The 23,411-nt window shown below is 35.0% G+C and overlaps 2 protein-coding genes across 2 annotated transcripts; one reads left to right on the forward strand and one right to left on the reverse strand.

The window, feature by feature from the left end:
- Positions 1-17,436: 17,436 nt before the first annotated feature.
- Positions 17,437-19,799, reverse strand: LOC114380227. The gene is made up of 3 exons (XM_028339225.1): positions 18,586-19,799; positions 18,367-18,485; positions 17,437-18,254 (listed from the first exon to the last, which is right to left on the reverse strand). The coding sequence occupies exons 1-3, from the start codon at positions 19,760-19,762 to the stop codon at positions 17,709-17,711; spliced, it is 1,842 nt and encodes a 613-aa protein (XP_028195026.1). The 5' UTR covers positions 19,763-19,799; the 3' UTR covers positions 17,437-17,708.
- A 1,660-nt stretch (positions 19,800-21,459) lies between these two features.
- LOC114380228 (fructose-bisphosphate aldolase 3, chloroplastic-like) lies at positions 21,460-22,757 on the forward strand. The gene has a single exon (XM_028339226.1). The coding sequence runs from the start codon at positions 21,519-21,521 to the stop codon at positions 22,683-22,685; it is 1,167 nt and encodes a 388-aa protein (XP_028195027.1). The 5' UTR covers positions 21,460-21,518; the 3' UTR covers positions 22,686-22,757.
- Positions 22,758-23,411: the final 654 nt, after the last annotated feature.

The raw sequence follows: 23,411 nt of genomic DNA on the forward strand, positions 1-23,411 counted from the left end.
CTCTTGCTAATTTTTTATTTTTTATTTTCATGTTTAACATGAATGTTATGATTGCTTCAAGTATTGATATACCTAAGTACAAGATTTGCTAAAGTTCTTTACCATAAAATTCTTTATAAAGTGAATCTCTAAAGATATCTTTGCCAATGATTTGAGTAGGAATAATTTGCCCATATAATTTGTTAATTGTTTCCAGTTATTTTTATTAATTGAAAGTCATATCCCAATAAATCAGTAAAGTGTCTAGATCTAGATAAAATGATCCCAGAGTGTGTCTAATGAGAATCCCAAAGCTGACCAAATATAGGGACCTATATGACCAGGAGTAGGACCAAACAATCAGAAGATATCTTCCAACAAATGGTAACAATCATACTTGACAAGGCCCAAATGGAGAAGGACAAAAGCCTAGAGGCACTCCTAAGAATCTTGATTGTTGAAGGCCCAAAATAATTTGAAGGCCCATATCAAATATTTTTCTCTTTTTGTAATTTAAATTAAATAAATTGGTGCCTTTTCAGCTGCACCTCAACTACACTATATGTGTTGAACTCATTTTGAAGAAAAGGAACTTTTGGCATTTTGAGAAAATACATGTGTATTTTGTGAGAGCTTCTCTCTGGGTTCCTTGTTGAACCAATCTCGGGCTTATCAAGGTTGAACCCTTGTGGCGTCTACCCTTGACTTATCTTCCATCTCTAGAGGTGGCATCATCTGATTCCTTGACCTGTAATAAGTGACCCACTCCTAATAAGGATCACATCAGTGTCTCCATATCCATTTCCTCTTTGGTTTAATGATCCCAGAGTGTGTCTTGCAGCAAGTTAATTCATAAAAGCCCTCAGTAACAATAATAACTCTGTATTACGAATGTAATTAGCAATTTTGAAGCAATTGTTTGTAACATTATATTTTGTTGAGATACAATAGTTGTTTGCTCCCACTAAGAAACCATTAATTACATCAGTAAAATTCACAAAACCCAACCCGTGTGGTTGTCATAAATCCTTCAAATTCACAAGAGTCACTTTACTACATTCCCATTCCTAACACAATTGAAAAAAAAAATCCTCCATTTTTATTGTTTCTCAATATGAGTGAGTATTATAAATAATGCAAGATGTGCAAAGTAGCACAAAGAACACATATGCATGCAATCAAGCAACAAATGTAAACCAATAAACTTCCAAATCCTTCCTAAAATACCTATTAGACCACCTACAACATTGAAACCATTTGTGTAACAAGAAAAAAAGCTCAGATCTTATCATCTACATCTACATTAATAGAAATGCATATACAAAGATTCATGCTAACTGTGTAACAAACTTTCAAACATACTGACCAGACCCAACCCATGTGTGCTACTTCCTATTAAATCCCATAGAACTTGCTCTTCCGAATGAACACCACTTTGATCTTTGTAGGCATCCTAACTTCAAACTCTGCATTTCCTTCATACATTTATCCATTTAGCCACAAATTCCATCTTTGATTGTTGCCCTTACATCCATTTGCATCCTCCAAAATCAAGATCTCCATTTTATTCCAACTTGTTGTTATAATAAACCCTCAAGTTGCTATGAACATTCTTAAATTGGACCAGCAATGGATCATATACTGATATTGAAATGAAACCACTGCTACAAACCATTGTCAATCACTGTCAAAACAACCAGATTGTCCTTTATGGTCACACTGTGACTTATGGCCCATCGATTGAGTTGAAGCCTTTTGGCGTTGCAAGGTTGTCGCGAATAAGAGTAGAGACCTAGGACTTGTAGGTAAGAAGATGGTCGACATTGAATTAAGCAATGAAGGGTTTCAAAACCTCATTACCAATGGAAGAGAGGTGGGTTTGGACGATGGTGGGGAGCTTCTTGGTGTCGAGGTAGGAAAGGACGCAAAGTGTGAGGTTTACCATCTGGAGGTCTTTTGGGTGCCTTTGCGGATGGTGGAGTCGAGGATTCCACTAGAGGAAGAGAGGATGGTGCGCTACTTTTCGTCAACGATGTAGATGGAGGAAGAGAGGATGTCACTAGTTCTCCTTGGTGCAAATATGATGTTATAAAAAAAGTACACGAATAGCTTTTAAAAGGGAAAAGTTGGAAAGAAAAACCTTTTTTAAGGATAAATAGCCTTTTTCGTTCCTGAATGTGTAGAACAATGACAAATTCATCTCCAAAATATGAAAATTCAAATTTTAGTCCCTGAAAGTGAAAAAAGTGTGACAAATCCATCAATCTTTCATCCGTTACTGTTAATGAAAGAGTTTACGGGGCACATTCAGGGATGAATTTGTTAGCGCTCTACACATTTAGGGACGAAAATGGCTATTTACCCAAAATATAATTTAATCTTTATCTTCCCCATTTTTTAATCGTTGCAAGCATTACATTACAATAAATAATTAAAAAATTAGGAAAACAAGCATAAGTTAGAACAAACATAATAATAAGTATAATATTGATTAATAAGCATAATCTATCTGTTGCTATAAAATTTCTATTGTGACAACATAGTTAGTGACAAAATCAAGTTGGGTCTCATTTTTTTTTTGTAAGGATTAACTTAATGGCTATGTATTTTTTTTAATATCATATTTTGGGTAAAGTACTAACACATTAGAAATTTTAGAATAATAGACAGATCATGTTTATTAATCAATATTATGCTTATTATTATGTTTGTTCTAACTTATGTTTACTTTAATATATTTTTAATATTTATTGTAATATTATGCTTGCAACGGTTAAAAAAGGAGAAATATAAGATTAAATTATATTTTGGGAAAATAATCATTTTCGTCCCTCAATGTGTAGAGCACTGACAAATTTGTCCCTAAATGTGCCACATAGGCTCTTTCATTAACGGTAATGGACAAAAGTTAATGGATGGATAGATTTGTCACACTTTTTTCACTTTTAAGGACTAAAATTTGAATTTTCATTTTTTGGGGACGAATATGTCAGCGCTCCACGCATTCAGGGATGAAAATGATTATTTACTCTTCTTTTAATGGTTAAGATTATTTTATATTTTATAATTTTACAAATTGGCAATTGCCATTGAATAGACCAGTCACTACTACAAAACAAGCATTTAATGACGATTAATAAAGGCATTTAACCACGGTTCCAAATCGTCTTTATATCGAATGTCGTTAAAAGTTGAGACCTTTAACGACGGTTATAAAACACCCGTTATAGAAAGTCAAACTTTCTAAGAAAGTCTTAGACACACAACCTTCTAAGATGTTTGCTAACAACTATCTTAGAAAATATCTCTTCTAAGACAGTTCTTATCTCGGATCGTCTTAGAAAATTTTAGAAAAAATACTTTTTAAGACGATTATTAGCAAATAACCGTCTTAGAAAGTTGTCTGTCTAAGACTTTCTAAGACGGTCTCAGGTAAGGATCCCTTCTTAGAAAGTACCCTTTCTAAGACGGTTGTTTGCTAACAACTGTCTTAGAAAGTATCATTTCTAAGATGGTCCCAGATAACGACCATTTTTGAAAGGGTATTTTCTAAGACGGTTGTTAGTAAGCAACCGTCTTAGAAAGTGTACACTTTCTAAGACGTTTGTTACCTAAACCGTCTTAGCAAATGTAGGTAATATTGGGGTATCGGGATTAATTGCACAATAAGGTACTAAACCAACTAAAACAATGGACACCATCATATATATGTATAGATTTATTTATTTACTTTTTTGGGTACAGACACATATATGCAGATGTAACCATATGCAAAGTGTTTTTTGTCTTTAGGTTGTTGTCGTATGGTATATATATCAGGCTATGGAAGCTTATGAGATTTTTACGCCACTCCCTGCATGTATTGATATGGTATAATAATATATTATATATCACATAGATGTGTGACAACATATATGAATGAATTTTGGCCCACCCATAGTTTTGTTAATTTTCTCCAAAATTAAAAGAGTTTAGTTCAATCTATTTAGCTATGTGTGACTCGAACAACCCAAGAACATCAAGGTTCTAATTGGGTCTTCTGATTGGAGGCTCAACCTTTTATGGTAGTAGTGTATAAATGTTATATTATAAGATATGGGCAACCAAGATTACGGCAATATAGACTTGGCACTGTTGAAAATTGAAATAGTATCCCCTCCTAAATAAAGCTGGAGTAAAGAATGTTGAAGGCTACCTAGTACCTGCAATGGTTTATCTTTGACCAAAGATCTAGTGGGGGTGGCCACATATAAGAATTGTAGAAGAATATCACACCAGGAATATACAAGTACAATAGGAATTGTAGATTGAAGACAAATCATCAAAAACACTATGTTAAGCCAGGGATACATCAATCTAGTATTACTAGTGCTACATCTAACAATTCATGAAGCTGGTCCAAAATTTATATACAACAAACCTAGAATTTACTTTTACTTACACACAGATAGAGTCCTCACCAAGAAGCAATAGCCTTCCAAGTAAGACTTGCAACAAATTAGAATCACAGAAACCTATAGCAGATAGAAAAATGCAAAATGCAACAGATTATAATGAGAAATTTTGGGGCACCATATCCTAATCATAAGACACAATTTTCAACAACTAGCACACTTTAAATATGAATTTTCTACTCACAGCAGAACAACACAAGCTATTATTGTGCAGCAAAATTAGTGAATCAATCATCCTCAACTATAGATTTTGGTTTTCATTCATCACATAGACTTATATAATTATATAACAAACTAAAGAAAACATAAATCATCATATAAACCTCTTTTAAATCATGTTTAAGGTTTATAAAATAGTATAGGCGACAACCATGTTTTTCTGATATTGCCTCATAACATCATGAGTTGCAAGGTTGGTTCCAAATCAATAGAATTATATATGTATCAAAACATCTCGTGTCACCTGTATAGTCATATGGGAGCATATGATGACAAATTCATCACAAAATCATCATTTAATACGTGATTAAAGGATGAAGAACATAGCAGGGCAGCAGTCACGTTTTACTGCAATAGCCCCTCAAAATCTAGAGCAATATGACTCCAAATCAAAGGATTTTAGCATAGAAATATCACATCATTTATATAATCATATGGTTAGCTTAAGGAAGTATAAATCACCACCAAATCATCATTTAAAACTTGATTATGGATAGAAATATACAACAGGATAGTAGTTGTATCACTCCAGTAAAAATAGAGGAATTTTTCAAGCTCATATAATCATAATACAATGTTATAAGACTGAATTCATGTCATTAATTTTAACAAGTTAATTTCACTAAAATATGCTTTAACAATGGATGGCAGCAGACTAGCCTGAACAATAATTTGGTTCCCAAATCAAAATTTAAACAAATAAATCATGGTAAGAGCAAGCAATCCTATGGAGAGATAAGGGAATTCTCTCAATTCTAACATCCAAGACTACTTACTTTTCAACAAAAATATAATTCATTTCTCATAATTTAGTTCTCCCCTTTATCTTATTGACTAATTTCATTGTTGACCCTTCTTTGACTAGGTTAATTAAATAGGTTTGTTGTTTCATACCAATGGCCACAAAGAAAAGTTCATAAAACAAGTTGTGAATTTTGATCTCATCCAGTGTAATATAACTGACAATGCTGATGACATGTACAAAAAATAAGTGGCTACCAACAAAAACTTTGTTAAGATTTATATATGTTAAGATTTATAGTGTGTTTTATAAGATATTTTTAGATAATTCTTAACTTTTTTTATTAATAGAAAATTTGTTTGGTTGTTTAATAAAAATGTTTTTAGTATTTTTTTAAATGTTAATTTTTAGTTTTTTTTCCTTCAACATTTATTAGACTTTTAAAAAAAATTGTATTTAAGATAAAATTTTATTATTCATATTTTTTATGTAATTTTATATTTTTTAACTATTTCAACAAATAATTTTATCAATTATTTATGAGTTATGATTAAATGAAATAATTAAACACTTATGATTTAATAAGATAATTTTTAAGTTTTCAATTAAGTTTCTTATACACTGAATTGTTTAAACTTTTGTTTTTTTTTTAAAAAAGTATTTTTTTATCAAGCAGATAAAGATTTGTTTCTAAAAAAAGTTAAAAATAATTTAGACAAACACTAAAAACTTCTTATTTTATTAAAAATAAATAATTGCAAACTACCTATTGCCTTATGAGTAATTATCCGTACCCATTTCCATTCTCATTAAGTGGCTAATTAAATTAAGGTACTCACTTTTCCCAATACTCATTATCATCACCATATATTCATGTCAATGCTACAAAAATTTCAAATTATTTTGACCTATATTGAGAAAATACGTCAGCTTAGAAACCAAATCCAATATAATTTTTCTTGACAAACCTGTTGTATGCCACAAATCACAATCCAAATCCATCTTAAATTAATAAATTTTAATTACAGAGAAAATTATAAGGTAAATAGAACCAGTATGAGAAGGAAATTACAAAGATATAAATCATAATGCCATGTATAAAAATGAATCAATACTAAAGTAAAATAGAAACATTTATGATTGAAGCACACTTAGAAAGATTGTGCCATGTAGCTTACGTCAGAACCACTGTAGCCACTAGCTCTAAGCACACCAACACGAACCTCATTTTGCAATGAAGTTAGGTTCAAACTCTTGCTTGAACCCTTTCCAAGTAGCTTCCCATCTCGTTGCTTTCTCACCTTTCCAAACCCCTGAACAATACCAACATCCAACAACAACATAAACTTTGAGAACCAAACACATTTACCCACCAAAAATAGAATAAGAAAAAGTGATAGAATGAAAACAAAATCGTGTCCCACATACTACACTACTAAAATAAGCCTTTTCTAAGTTGGTTGTTTTCGACCTTCTAATTCGGTTTTCAATCGTCTTCGATGAGCATGTCGTAAAAGGGCGTTACCTCTACAACGACGGTTATTGAACCGTCTTGGAAAGTTAAGTATTCTAAAATGATGTAAGCTCCATTGGAGCTTGTAGGCCTAGGATCTTCTTCATCAATGGATTTCTTTGTTTCTTGGAAGATGAATGACAGGGGAATGGAGAAGGAAGAGAGAAAAAAGACGTCACTTCAAGGAAAAGATGAGTCTAGAACAAGCTCATCACCATAGGAGGCCATGGATAAGATCTTGGAGGAAGAAGGAGATGAATAGAGAGGAAAAGAAGAGCACGAAATTTTGTGCTCTAAAAGAGCTCTGAAATCTGAAGTTTAATTTTCAAATGATCAAAGTTAAAAAAATTCACACACATGACCTCTATTTATAGCCTAAGTGTCACACAAAATTGAAGGAAAATTTGAATTTCTATTCAAATTTCACTTGGATTTGAAATTGAATTTGTGGAGCCAAATTTTGGAGCCAAAATTTCACTAATTATGATTAGTGAATTTTAGTTATGGTTTAGCCCACTAATCCAAGATCAAGTCCAAGATTCTCCACTAAGTGTACTTAGGTGTCATGAGGCATGCAAAACATGAAGGACATGCACAAAGTGTGACTATATGATATGACAATGGGGTGTAGCAAGCAAATGCTCACCCCCTCTAAAATTTAATTGTATTGGGTTTCTCCCAATTCAATTAAATTTATTTTCCAACACACATATCAAATATTCACTTAATGCATGTGAAATTACAAAACTACCCCTAATACAAAAACTAGTCTAGGTGCCCTAAAATACAAGGGCTAAAAAATCCTACATTTCTAGAGTATCCTACCTACATTATGGAGCCCTAAATACAAGGCCAAAAAAATAATGAAACCTTAATCTAATATGTACAAAGATAAGTGGGCTCACACTTAGCCCATGGGCCTGAAATCTGCCCTAAGGCTTATGAGAACCCTAGGGCCTTCTCTTGCATCTCTGGCCCAATCTACTTAGGGTCTTCTATCCAATGTCCTAGCTGGGTAGGATTGCATCGTTCCCTCCCCCTTGAAAAGGATTTGACCTCAAATCCTGAGGTTGTTGAAACTCTGGGCTTTTTTCCTCCACACCTGTCTAAAGAAGAAAAACATATATATTAGTGGTGTTTGGTATGTTGAAGTAAGGTAAGGTCTGAAAACCCATTTCCTGGGCATCTTCCCATGAAGGAACATGGTTCCTCACCAACTCAATGAGTGGTGCCACAAGTACAGAAAAATATGGGACAAACCTTTTGTAAAAGTTTGTTAAGTCATGGAAGCCCCAAATTTTCTTTATACTTGGTGGAGTGGGCCACTCAGGAATGACCTTTATTCTCTTAGGGTTCATGGGAACCCCTTGATCACTATTTAAAAAATTAAGAGAAGTAATGCAATAAAACATACCTTTTTTTTATATTTTCATGTTGATTATTCCTACCAAAAAGTATGACAAACCTAAGGTGTCCCATATGAGTACCTAAGTTTGTATTGAAACTAAAAATAAAAACAAACCTACCTAATGAGTCCCTATGTACACAAATCATGAAGATGTTGGGTGCACGAGTGATTTTACAAATGAGGGTTGCACCACTCAAAACATTCATCATACCACCTATTTTAGGGATTTTGTGCCTAATAATACCTATTTTGGGCACCAACAAAGCACAAGGATTTAAGCTCTTGCGAACCAAACCTTCATCCAACAACTCCTTTACTTGAGGAATAAACTCAAGCCCAAGAGGTGTGACAATGCTAACAAGTGTCTTCTTACAAAAGAGAAAATGTGGAGGTTGTCTAAGAGGGGAAATTTCTTTAATATTTGTCGTTATTTCAAAATGCCTTTCCTTCTTAGCTAACCTCTTGGAGGAGACACTTACCTCCTTACACTCCTCCTTAACCATTAAATGTTGTCCTTCTTCTTGGGGGTAGATTTCTTCACTAGATTCTTCCTCTTTTGCTTCTTCACTTTCACTAGAGGAAGGTGAAGTAGTAGCCTCATCTTGGCTACTATAAATTTCTTGGCTCCTCATAATCATGGTTTTCTTGGTGGGGCATTGAGAAGTAATGTGTCATCTTCCAAGACATTTAAAGCACTTTATAGAGCTAGTCTTTTCTTGCATACTAGCCTTAGGGGGTTGCTTTTCTATTATCTTCCCGTTATCATCTTTGGGCTTACAAGGTGCTATCCCTAAGATGCCTTGACCTTGGTCTTTCTTTGGATAAGAATGAGAGCCATAAGATTTTAAAGTAGTATTTCTTTTAAGTTTTTGATCTACCCTTATTTCCCAATCTAAGTAAGCCTCAACATTGTCCTTCCCATGGAAGTATGAGAGGTTAATGTTAGCCTCTTGAGGCTTTCTTTCATTTTCTCTCCTATGGAAGTGAGGTCTAAGATGTAACCTATGCCTTCCTTCATAATAGTCACGAAGTTCTTCACTTAAGCTCTTGCAAGAGTCATGACTACTATATGAGACATGTTTTTCTCTTTTCATTTCTTTCATTATTTTTCTTCTTTCTTCCTCTCTTATTTTCTCTCTTTCATCTTGACTTATTTCTTCCACTGTTTTTTTTCCTTTTTCTTTTCTCTCTTGCTTTTCTTTCCACAACTTAAGGGATCTCAACTCATCTAATATCTTATACAAGGGGTCCTTAGGAGTAGAACCCTCACCATTAACACTAGATGAAGAATGAAGACTCATGTTGGTTCCTAAGTTGTGGTTCTTTCTTGTTGGGGGTTTGAAAACAAAAGGTAAAAGAAACTATGGTTGAAACTAGCCAAAATAAACACTAAAAGAGGTGTGAAAGATAAGGTAGAAACTAATTGGTAAAAGGAAAGCTATCTAGGCGGTTTGACAATGGAGGGTAAAGGAAATAAGCTATGAAAGTAAGCAAGAAATTAAAGTGCAAGAAATGCAAACTAGGCGGATCCTAAGAGTGTTTGGATGACCTCATTTAAGGTTCCCAACAAAACACTCACTATCCTAAGGGAAAATTGCCTAAAATTATTACACACAAATGAAAGTAGGGTGACCTATTGGAGGCTCCCAACTTACTTCCAACGAAAGGCCTTTTTGTTACAAAATTTGAAAGCAATGAAAGTAAGTAAATTGTCAATTACAAAATTACAAAAAGGTCCTCAATTTTGGTGGTTGTTCTCTCTTTGGTGATTCACTCAATTTGGAGTGCTTCTTAGTCCAATAGCTCTTAAGGTGGTTTTCCCCTTGCTTCTTGACTCAAATTCTTCAAGGGATGGCACTAATCCTCCTTTCCAATTCCCTATTTGGCAACTAACAAACAAGGAAACAAAGAGACAAACAATAACTAAAGACAAATAAAAATGAAATGAAATCTAAACCAATAGAGTTTTAACAAGACGCCACTTCAAGGAGAAGATGAGTCTAGAAGAAGCTCACCACCATTGGAGGCCATGGATAAGTGGTTGGAGGAAGAAGGAGATGAATGAAGGGAGAGGAAGAGAAGAACACAAAATTTTGTGCTCTAAAAGAGCTCTGAAATCTAACGTTTAATTTTCAAATGATCAAAGTTGAAAAAACAAGGAAACAAAGAGACAAGCAATAACCAAAGACCAAAAAAAAAAATGAAATGAAAGCTAAACCAATAGAGTTTTAACAAGACAAATTTTTAAGGATTATTCAACAATTAAAGCAATAAAAAGCACATAAAAACAAGCTAGGACTCAAAGAGAAACTTAGAATGGCTCTAGAGTAGAGTAAAAAAAACTTAAAAAAAGACTCAAGAAACCTCTAGTTTTGGAACTTGTATTCACAGTAATTTTCAATTGAAATTCAGAACTAGGATTGGTATAAAATAGACACCAATTATAGAACAAATTTTGAGCCAAAACAACAAGCACACTTCCCTTTCACTTTTTTTTCCTGGACATTGATTTTTCTGTAAACTTGTGTGATTTTTCTTATTTTTTCCTTTAATCCAAATCGCTTGGTTCTTTTCTCATAATTTTGTTTCAGATGTCTAGAAAATTCAGTAAAAAAATTCAGCTTAAAACACGTAGTGACCAATTCCCAGTAATTTATACAAGTTCGTATGTTCAAGCTGCCAGCACCAGCGATTTCAACCTAGAAATCAAGAGTAGTGTTTATGTTGCTTAAGGCTTGGATAGTTACAATTTGTGTTTGCTTATGCTCAATTATCTTGAATAACACAATTAAATAGAGCTTAATACTTATTTTGATTCACAAATCCAACCACAAATCAGCACCACAACTCAACTTCATCATAGGCATCATGTAGGAAACTCAGAAAAAAAAAAGAGTTCAACAACAAGACTACTTCTAGGAATTGATTTAGAACATGTTATAAACTAAATAACATGCTTGAATTAGACTCAAAATTCAAAAGATAGACTAAGAATAACAAGAATACATGAACAAATTTAGCTAGAATTCAATCAACAAAAATAAAAATTCAACACAAACTTAGAACATAATGTGATAATTACTAAGACTAAACATGACTCTAAGACAACATGGATTAAGTGATTTACACTTAGATTTTTGTTTTTTTTTCTAATCAATATTTTGGAAGAAAATTTAGATCTAAGGTTCAGAACAAGAATATTATGAATGAAAAATGATAGAACCTAAAATCAACACAAAAACATGATTCAAGAGTAGATCTACAAAATTTGAACCATAGAAATGCAAGAACAAGTGTAGATCTAAGATTTAATCGGTTTATTTTTTTGAATCTACTCTAAACAACACCAAACCACAAGACAATGAAGGATATACATGGAGAATAAGATGAATAACAAGGAATTAAAGTGAATTGACCGAACAAAGAGATAGAGGAAGCATAAGAACATCACCTAGATGAAGATGCTCTTGATACCACATGATGTAAGCTCCATTGGAGCTTGTAGGCCTAGGATCTTCTTCATCAATGGATTCCTTTGCTTCTTGGAAGATGAATGGTAGTGGAATGGAGAAGCAAGAGAGAGAGGAGACGCCACTTCAAGGAGAAGATGAGTCTAAAAGAAGCGCACCACCATAGGAGGCCATGGATAAGAGCTTGGAGGAAGAAGGAGAAGAATGAAAGGAGAGGAAAAGAAGAGCACAAAATTTTTTGCTCTAAAAGAGCTCTGAAATCTGAAGTTTAATTTTCAAATGATCAAAGTTGAAAAAAATGCACACAGATGACCTCTATTTATAGCCTAAGTGTCACACAAAATTGGAGGGAAATTTGAATTTTTATTCAAATTTCACTTGGATTTCAAATTGAATTTGTGGAGCCAAAATTTCACTAATTATGATTAGTGAATTTTAGTTATGGTTCAGCCCACTAATCCAAGATCAAGTACAAGATTCTCCACTAAGTGTGCTTAGGTGTCATGAGGCATGTAAAGCATAAAGGACATGCACAAAGTGTGACTATATGATGTGGGAATGAGGTGTAGCAAGCAAATACTCACCCGCCACCTCTAAAATTTAATTGGATTGGGCTTCTCCCAATTCAATTAAATTTGTTTGTCAACACACACATCAAATATTCACTTACTGTATGTAAAATTACAAAACTACCCCTAATACAAAAACTAGTCTAGGTGCCCTAAAATACAAGGGCTGAAAAATTCTACATTTCTAGGGTACCCTACCTACATTATGGAGCCCTAAATACAAGGTCCAAAAATAATGAAACCTTAATCTAATATGTACAAAGATAAGTGGGCTCATACTTAGCCCATGGGCCCGAAATCTGCCCTAAGGCTTATGAGAACCCTAGGGCTTTCTCTTGTATCTCATGCCCAATCTACTTGGAATCTTCTATCCAATGCCCTTGCAGGGTAGGATTGCATCATAAGACGGTTACACAAATAACCGTCTTAGAATGATAGCCATACTAAATTGGTTGCTAACAATACTGTCTTAGATTGAGCATTGTTTTGCTGTCTTTCTACGACGGTCATATTTATATCCGATGTAGTTTGTCACCATACTAAGTTGGTTATTGCCAAAACCGTCTTAGATTGAGCTGTATTTCTACGACAGTCATATCTCTAACCGAAGTAGTTTGTCAACCCATTCTAAGATGGGTATACAATAACCGTCTTAGATTGGAAACTTTTTTTTTCTAATTTTTTTATTCGGTTTTTTCCCCTGCTATGCTATCTTTTTGAGCAACAAATGAAAACTGCACTGGAAACCTAAAAATCATTTTCAACAATTATAAAATCAATTTATTACATATTACCACAATTTACATCATAAATTTAGAAACAAATGTCAAGTATATGAAAAAATATTCTATGCTTCATGTTTGAAACACTACTATATACATATCCTATCTAATAGGACAAGCATGAGTTTGGTCTATTTGGTGTCTCCAAAAAAACAAATGTATCCTAATTAAATACAAGACATTTATAACTAATAAATATGTAATAATAGTTCCAAGAAGCTGAATAAATAGGGTAGACACCATAGGCTAAGAAAGAAGGGGACCCAGCTGATAATGCCTGAGATGCACGCTCACTCCCTGCCAAATGAACAAAATTCTGCACCTAAGCAACAAAAATAATAGTAAAATGATCTATGGTATGAGTTAGAATACAACCAACTCCATGTAATAAAATCTCCATAATGAGTACAATACTTGAAAAGTTACATCCAAGACCTTTATATCTCTAGACTTCACTTTTCTGATTGACTGCATTTTCCCACATGAATCTTATTCCAGCAATCTACAAATGTTAAACAAATTAAATTGTAGAAAAATCCAAATCCAAAAAGACTAACCAACTCCATGTAAGAACTTCAAAGATGCTTGAATACATGGCAATAACCCATACAAATCATCAAATAAATAGCAGCTTTTGATATTGAGATACCCATTCCAAAAATCATGAGAGAACGGTATTAATAATGAAAAAGACTGATTCATTGCTAGACAAATTTTAGCCTAACACATCAAGCAAAATGGAAGCACATATTTATCACATAGAGAGTCATCACTTGAATTTCCAGAAAACCTAGTAACAACAGTGGCATGATTAAAAGAATATCAGGTAATGTCAAAATACCTGTCATGCATTGTGAAGTAAATAGTTCAACAGCCTGAGCAAGATATTTATCACACCGAGACTCATCACTTGAATTTCCATCTGCCTCCAATAATTCATGCCTCTCAGAATGATCACCACTCAGAAGAATATGACTAGCCTTGGAAGGTGAACACATATATTAGAAAAGGAAAAAGAATAAAAACCAGGATAGTAACAGTGACAACCCTTCTAACCTATAAAATCATTTCCCGATATCAATAAAATAAGAAGCATGATGGAAAACCATAGGAATGGACAAAATAAAAATTAAAAAGAAAAAACAGAGATGTTAGAGATAACAAAACACAAGAAAAAAATAGAAATACACCAAAACCCAAGGAAAACATGTATTCAGAAGACTTGTCTAAATGAATTCCAAATAACATCCCCTTATCTTCAAATATCCCATCTACATCACTAGCAAAAACTGAATTGGTACCAACTACCAAGACATCATCTTCAAGAAACAAAACACCATTCTAAACCATTCATCTTTATGAATCAATGTATAACCAAGAAATTCCATAGCCTATTCTAGGATTATTTTTCTTCCTAGGATTTTTCTTCTTTGGGCGTGCGGGCCCCGTAGGAGGACCAACAAAATGGAACAATTAACAAAAAAAAATTTCTTTGTATTATTATTTATAGATTCTGCTAAAAACATTATTGACTTATATTAATATATTTCTAGTCAAATGATTATAGAACTAAAACTTATAATACACTACAAGAGTCTTACTTGCAATGCTCCCCAAATGCCAAGATTCTGCAGACCGAAAATCACATTATCATGCATCCGGTTCAAGAAGTTTGTTTGTATTCATCCATTTCCGGTGACTATCCACAAGAACCTTGCAGTTCACATATAAGGTAAACATAAGGAATTCAGAAGAGTTCAGACACAAATATCTTTCTATGGAGCTCAACCAAAATAATTAATGTTATTTAATTTTGAATAAGAATTAATGTTAATTAATGTTATTTAATTTTGAATAAGAATTTTTAGCATGAACTCTATATATAATTAATAATTATTTATATTTATCTTTAGCAAATCAAAACACCAGTTTTTTAGCACTGACTCTATATTTTTAGCAAACCAAAACACCAGTTTTTTTGCCCAGTCCTCCTTGCAGCAGCAACAATTAGCAAACCAAACTAACAATAATAATAAATGTATATTTTGTTTTTTAAGAACATTGAAATTAAAACAATAAATAAAGTGATTTTATCGGGGGAAAATATATAGTAAAGATCTTAACTTGTCCGCCCCTATCATTTTATTTAGTAACTATACATTAGGCATAGACATGATGGGAAATGGGAACTATACATTAGACAGTAGTTTGTTTTTTTTTGTTTTCCTCAGCACAAAAAAAAATGAATGAATAAAATATCAGTACTCATCTTTATACAAATAATAAAAAGTTTGCAAAAGATACAAGCTATTACTACCATCTAATTTTTTTAAACTCCATTTTGTAAAGGTTTCTTAAGTAATTTTATTTTTTTAATGTTGGGGAAAGAAAGGTTGCTCAAGTATTTGAGAAAGCGGGGGCTTGAATATAAGGGCATTCATTTAGTTATATTTCTATTAAATATAAAAGAAAAAAATCTGCAATTCAAAATTTAGTAATTTAATTTTTTACTCGTACTAAACCATCCATAATTATATCTTTTACGCACACAAGGAATTAAATATATATTGATGTACACAAGAAATTAAATATATATTGTTCTTTATCATAGAAAATATTGTACTTATATTGGATAAACATTTTGCACATTAGAAGAAAATGTCTAGATGTTTCAATAAAATGAAGTCCTCAGAAAATGATTCAAATAGAATTTGCTATAAAGTAGAACATATCAAATTGATTGATTACCAAGATAATACCAACGATATTTGTCTGTTTTCCAGAGTAGACTGGTATTCGGCTGTGACCTTTGCTCATTATTAAGCCCCTTGTATGCCTATAATTAAGAAAAATGAAGTTTAGGAATAGTAAAGTATGCTTAAACATCAGATATAGAGATGAGGGGCATACATGTCAAGTTTGGAGTTTATGTCAAGAGAAAATGTTTCACTTATCGGTGTCATAGCATCTTTAGCAGTCTTCTGTGTCAAGTCCAAAGCTCCAGCAATTATTGTAGTTTCATGAAGTGACAACTCTCCACCTTTCCCTGCCTTATAATGAACTTGAGCATATCGTAATAAAATGTTACTTAAATTCTTGAACCAATAAAATCAACTACCGAAGAGGTTTAAAGTGCACGGGTTGATCAATTAATAACCATGCCACTGAACCCCATTCTTGGGACTAGGAGAGTCACATCAGGTAAAGCAGGAATACCAGCTAAACTATAATCACCCACTCTTGCTATGTGCACATGATGAAATGAAACTAGAGTGCATGAATAGAGAATAAATAGCAAATTAGTGGTTGATAAGCATGTATAGAGTAAATGCACTGACGTTTTGAAATTAAATTTAAGCAAAATTATTATGAAGAAAATTAGAGAAACAAAAATTAAGATTTAAGATCACATTGAGATCGTAATTTCTCCACTTTCCACTAATTGGTTGTTAACAAACATTATACTGCAATAGAATCAACAAATAAAGCATGAATTTGTTGAAGTTAAATCAGGACAAAACAATGTGATCCTAAGTCATTCAGCATGCCTTGTATATCATAAGCACAGAAAGTGTATATGAAAAACAGTTCAAGCTCAATGGTATTAATTTGGTCACTGTTAACAGAGTTCCTGGCCGAAATTGATTTCAGCATCTGCATCCACACAAGAAGGGAGCGAGAAAATATTCAACAGAATTTAAAATTAAAATATAACCTAAAAAGGAATTAGTTTTATAGCATGAAACATCCTATTTTATGCATCATGTCAATCTAAAAGACTAATGCATCAAGCAAAATGAAGGTGGTTACATTTTCATACCTGCCCTGCTCTATCTAGCAAGTGTAAAGCTTGCTTGACTTCAGTTTCAGTAAAGGAAAAAAAAGTCGGGTAATGTCATACCTTCTCAGATCTATACATCAATTTGTTGCTTCTTATCTAATTTATAAAAAACAAGAGCCTAATAAAGTCCATTACCCTGTTCCTTGCAATCATGTATCATTCTTTTTATATGATCGTTAACAAGGTAAGACAAAGTTGGAAATAATGACAGTAAAAATAGCATTCTTGTTGGTATTTCTTGTTTACTATAATAGCAGAACTTTCAATAAATAGATGATAAACTAAGTGATTTTAGTAATAATAACCTCATCAAGTTGTTCAAGTTCACTTTTACCCATGAACAGAGTTTCGTTGGCAATTAATTCAGCCATTATGCAACCCACTGACCACATGTTAATTTTCTGTTGAGTATTCTTTAGCACCCAGCAAAAGTTCAGGCAATGTTGTTAATGGCGGATGGCGGTTCATGACGGAAAGTCAAAAATCCGCCATAAAAATATGGCGGATGGCGTAGCGGAAAATGGCGGATGTCATGACGGACACAAAAAAAAAAAAACATATATATAAACTCATTGAAATTGAAAAAAACAAAGGATTGCATTCAAATAAACTAAAAAAGTTTCATGAGTTCATACAATAATCAAGTACCAACACCAAATAAACTCATTAAAGAGTTCAAAATAAGAAAATGATAAAAACATAATGCAAAGTGCAAAGTGAAGGTTGAGGCTCTAATCATCTTCTCCAATCCCAACATAATCATCTTCGTTGTTATCATATGGTAATGGAGCATCTCCCTCTCCCTCTTCCCCATCAGACGCCTCAAAATTGACCATGATTTCTTCTTCTTCAGATTCAACATCAATATTCTCCTCAACATCTAGATCCTCATCATTTTCTTGGACTGCTTTTTGCTTCCTTGATGAAGATCCAACAACCATTGCCTGTTTTTTAGAAGTTTGGGCAGCAACAACACTTGTTTTTTGCTTTTTCTGCCTAGTATACATCCTACACTCTCCAACCCCCGAAGCCTGATACACAGTTGCCCAATTTAGAGCATCATCATCTTCAAATACCAAATCATTTCCAGCATCATTATCATCATCTTGATCCATCTCTCCCACGAGCCATTCATTGCATACATCAATATCATTAAGAGAAATTCGATCAATTTCATCTCTTGCATTATATCTTTGCTTCAATTGTTGGTTGTATTTGACAAACACCAAATCATGCAACCTCTTGTGCTCAAGCCTATTTCTTTTTTTGGAATGAATCTACAACATAACAAATAAATGTTGATTTCAATCTCAAATATACTCCAAATATAACTTGATCATCAAAATTAAATAAAATTAAAAAGTATAGTTAGAGTTTTGTCACAATTACTTGCTCAAACACACTCCAATTTCTTTCACATCCTGAAGCACTGCAAGTCAAACTCAAAATCTTAATAGCCAGCTTCTGCAAATTTGGAGTTTGTGACCCAAACATTCGCCACCAATATGCTGCAATACCAATTACCAACCAAGAGCATAACTTAAAATTCTGAATTATAACACTAAATCACTAATACATAAAAAAAATAGTATGATAAAAGTTTCTTACTAGGAGAATGGGTTTTCCTTTGAGCCATTGCAAAGTCGAAACCAAAGTGGTCAGCACCAATCTTGTAAAGATGCAACTCGGTTAGAATTTTCTGTTGCACATCAAATTGTGGAATCAACTTCTTAATGCACTCAAACAAACCATTGGTGACCTCAAAATCAAACTCTAAGTCAGTGTTGTCATAAAAGAACTCTGAATTTAAGAAGTGGGCAGCTGCATGCAATGGCCTATGAAGCTGACAATTCCATCTTTTATCAATGATTTCAAACACATCTTTGTACTTGCTTTCATTGTTGTTGAAAGACTTGATAATTGTTTCTTTTGCCTTGTCCATTGCTTCATAAATATAGCCCATGGCTGGTTTCCTTTCACCATCCACAAGACGAAGCACTTTCACAAGTGGAGCCATGACTTTAAGAGTGTAAACCACACTATTCCAAAAAGAAGGCATGAGCACTACCTTTGCAGCTTCTTTTCCCTTAGGCTCCTTAGATAGCTTGTTCAAGGTCCATTCATCAGAAGTAAACATTTTTCTAATATTGGCTTTCTCTTTGTGAAGCCTTTCCAAGGTTAGATAAGAAGTGGCAAATCTAGTAATGGCATGTCTCACCAATTCCCTCTTGTTTGTAAAATTTCTCAACAAACTTAAGGTACTAGAATGGGCATAGATAAACCCAACTAGATTAATTGCCCTTCTAATTGTCTTCCTTATCAAGGGAAGCTTCCCAATATCTTCAAGCATCAAATCAATACAATGAGCTGCACAAGGAGTCCAATAAATATGTTTCCTTTTCTCCTCCAACAACTTACCCGCTAAAACATAGTTGCTCCCATTATCGGTTACAACTTGAACAAAATTCTCTTCTCCAACTTCCTCCACAATGGCATCAAGCAACTCAAAAAGCTTTTCACCTGTCTTCACAAAATCAGAGCCATCAACAGACTTCAAAAACATGGTACCAGCTTGAGAGTTAATAAAAAAATTAATGATGCATCTTTGTTTCCGATCAGTCCATGCATCGGACATAATAGTACAACCATACTTGACCCATTGCTCCCTATGGCCTTTCATCAAATTTTCAGTATATTCAACTTCCTTCTTCAAGAGTGGAACTCTGATGTCATGATAGCTAGGAATGGGCAAATGTGGCCCATATTGACCAATGGCTGCAACCATGTTCTCAAAGCTTTTCAATTTAATGAGGTTGAATGACAAACCTACTTGGTACCAAAAGCGAGCAATATGTTGATGCACCTTCAATACTTCATTCTTATCCATTGACTCTTTTATGTTCATTTGCCTCAGCATCTCCATTTTTCTCCGATTGATTGCATTTTCTGGATTCTTACAGAATTTGTCCATTGGTCCTTTTTTAGTCCCACACTTTGTCTTTGCACTTGCAGCAGCATTACAAGAGTCCGCAAACTCATCTTCTTCACTTCCATCACATCCAATCGGTTCACCAAATTCAAAATCTCTTATATTTGCCATATTACCACTGCCAGAAGTACTGTAAGTGGTCCCACTTTTTTTTGTAGCCATATATTCCTTCAACTCTTCGATTACATTTGGGGGAGTTTTCTTGCAAGCTGCAACGTTGCCCGACTTCCCAATCAGGTGTTGTTTGGCTCGGGTTATTCCTCCCTTAGTGATTTTTCCACAGAAATTACAAACAATGGTGTTTGTATCTCCTTCCACTAGTGAATGGCAATATTTCCAGCCTGGGTCTGCCTTATTTTTCCTCGTTGCACTTGCAGTAATAGCATCGGATGATGGTTCAGCCATTTAAAAGAGGACTGAACAGAAAAAAAAATTTATGGTGTCAAATAGGAAAATAAAAGGGACTGTTAACAGTAAAAAGGGGTGTCAAATAGCAAAAGGAAAAAAAAGCTGTAGACAGAAAAATGGGGGGTGTCAAATAGCAAAAAGAAAAAAAAGCTGTAGACAGAAAAATGGGGGCTGTCAAACAGCAAAAAGCCCAAAAAAAAAAAAAACAGATCAGCCGACCCGCGTCTTCTTCCTCTTCTTCGTTTTCTTCCTTCGCGAGACAGAAACAAAGGGTGGTGTCGCGCGTTGCCGGGGCTCGTCGTCGAAGCTCGTCGCCACCGTTCGTGCGTTGCGGGCCTCGTCGCGGTGGCGGCTGGGTGTGGCGGGGAGGGGGTGGTGTCGCGGCGGCGGCTGGGTGCGGCGGGGTTCGGGAGGGACGCAGGCAGGTTTGGGAGGGAATGCAAGCTGTTGGAGGGACGGCTAGCTATTATGAACGCAAGCTGTGGAGGGTTTTTAATTTATTGAATAACCGGGTAGGGTTGGGTCGGGTCGGCCCAACTCCTACCGCGGACAAAAGCCAAACAGATTTCTGCCATTTCCGCCATCCCGCCACGACTGCCATGGCTATGGCGGCCGCCATCCCAAACCCGCCACGCCACCGCTATTCGGTGGCGTTTTTTCGCAAATCCGCCATGGAAAACCGCCATGGCGCCGCCATGGCCGCCATTTAACAACACTGAGTTCAGGTGCTCTGCACAATCCAATACAACAATAATGAGTTGTGACATATACATTTCTATACCAATATGATTGAAAAATCACAAACCAAATACATCTAGAGATAACTTCAATGAAAACTAAATTAATACTATAATGCTACTCACCTATACCATAGTGTAACCACAACAGGAGTACATGGCTTCAGCGGGCTTCCATACTGCCTTGACAACCCAAAGTCGCATATTTTAAGCTCCCCATCATAGTTCAGCAGGATATTTGATGACTTCAAGTCCCTATGGATAACCCAATTATCATGGAGATACTTGACACCTTCAAGAAGTTGCCGTACCAAGGATTTAATTATTAAATTTATAGTGCAGCAATAGCACCAAAAACATAGTACTATACAACCCCACTTTCTCTCCACTCTAAAGTCTAAGCATCCATGGCCATGGCGTCTGCAAAGCTCAACACCTTGTCTTCCCAGTGGATCGCCCACAATTCCTTCTCTCCTCGCCGTGGATCCTCTTCTCGCCGAGTCTCTCTTCCGATCCGCGCTTCTTCTTACCAACACGAACTCGTCCAAACCGCCAAATCTATTGCATCTCCCAGTCGTGGAATTCTTGCAATTGATGAATCAAATGCCACATGTGGGAAGCGTTTAGCATCCATTGGATTGGACAATACTGAGGTGAATCGCCAGGCCTATAGGCAACTTCTGCTCACCACACCTGGCCTTGGTGAATACATCTCTGGTGCAATTCTTTTTGAAGAAACCCTTTACCAGTCGACAACAGATGGAAATAAATTTGTGGATTGCCTCCGCGATCAGAACATTGTGCCCGACATCAAAGTTGATAAGGGTCTGGTCCCTCTGCCTGGGTCAAACAATGAGTCTTGGTGCCAAGGGCTAGATGGGTTGGCTTCTAGGTCTGCTGAATACTACAAGCAAGGTGCTCGATTTGCCAAGTGGAGGACAGTTGTTAGCATTCCATGTGGTCCTTCTGCATTAGCTGTCAAGGAAGCAGCGTGGGGGCTTGCACGTTATGCTGCTATCTCTCAGGACAATGGTCTTGTGCCAATCGTAGAGCCTGAAATTCTTCTTGATGGAGATCACCCAATTGAGAGGACACTGGAAGTGGCCGAGAAGGTCTGGTCAGAAGTCTTCTTCTATTTGGCTGAAAACAATGTCCTTTTTGAGGGAATTTTGCTCAAACCCAGCATGGTTACACCTGGGGCTGAACACACGGAAAAGGCTTCTCCGGAAACCATTGCCAAATATACTCTAACCATGCTTAGAAGAAGAGTTCCTCCTGCTCTCCCTGGAATCATGTTTTTGTCTGGTGGACAATCCGAAGTGGAAGCAACACTAAATCTAAATGCCATGAACCAAAGTCCCAACCCATGGCATGTTTCTTTCTCATATGCACGGGCTCTTCAGAACACTGTGCTTAAGACATGGCAAGGACACCCTGAGAATGTGGAAGCTGCTCAAAAGTCCCTTTTGGTGCGCGCTAAAGCAAACTCCTTGGCTCAACTTGGAAGATACTCTGCTGAGGGTGAGAGTGAAGAGGCCAAGAAGGGAATGTTTGTCAAGGGCTATACCTACTAAAACTTTTGGAGTCTTTGGCTTTCAGTTGTTTTCTTTTAGTTATTTATCATTCCTTCTTAGCAGTGAATCCGATGTGGAACTATTCTTAACATTAATTTCACTCATGCTAAAGGGCTACTTCTTAACCTCCATCAACCCCTTCAGGTCATACTTCATGTGCTCCATTACCATAAAAAGTACCATCAAAATCATCAACAACTACTTCTTCAACATTCACAATGGAGGGGTGATTAAAAGACAAGAGAATGTTTATTTCTCTCAAGGATGACATTGGAAATCCATCCCTCTCTATGTTCATCACCTTCTTCAATGCTACTAGTTCTCCTGTCTTCTTATCCCTAGCCTTGTAGACAACACCATAAGTTCCTTTGTTTATTTTCTTAATCATCTCAAACTCGCACACACTTCTGCAACTCAACTTTGTATGATGTTTTTATGTATACATATGGATACAAAAGTACCAACACACACGAAGAGAGAGAGAGAGAGAGGAAGGTACCTTAAGAAAAGCACAGACAATGTTAGGCTCAAGCTGCAGTGATGGAAAAGCATGGATACAAAACTGTCAATAGTTAATTGAAGATTAATGCAACGAATGCAAAATTGTGTGAAGAACAATACCTTTTCAGCCTCGTTGATGTATTCTTGAGCACGATCCAACTGCAGGAGACCAAGGTGGCAGAGACACAAAAACTTTATCAAAGAATTTATCAACGGTGACTTCCC

Source organism: Glycine soja, chromosome 12, assembly GCF_004193775.1.
Source record: "Glycine soja cultivar W05 chromosome 12, ASM419377v2, whole genome shotgun sequence".
Lineage (NCBI taxonomy): Eukaryota > Viridiplantae > Streptophyta > Magnoliopsida > Fabales > Fabaceae > Glycine > Glycine soja.

What these genes read in the sequence shown, in the direction of transcription:
- LOC114380227 (XM_028339225.1), bottom strand. Translation starts at nt 19,762, where the DNA reads ATGGTTGCAGCCATTGGTCAATATGGGCCACATTTGCCCATTCCTAGC. An exon ending in AAGGAAAACCCATTCTCCTA is followed by an intron (nt 18,486 to 18,585) that starts GTAAGAAACTTT and finishes TTGGTATTGCAG; the next exon opens with CATATTGGTGGCGAATGTTT. An exon ending in ATTGGAGTGTGTTTGAGCAA is followed by an intron (nt 18,255 to 18,366) that starts GTAATTGTGACA and finishes GTTATGTTGTAG; the next exon opens with ATTCATTCCAAAAAAAGAAA.
- LOC114380228 (XM_028339226.1), top strand. Translation starts at nt 21,519, where the DNA reads ATGGCCATGGCGTCTGCAAAGCTCAACACCTTGTCTTCCCAGTGGATC.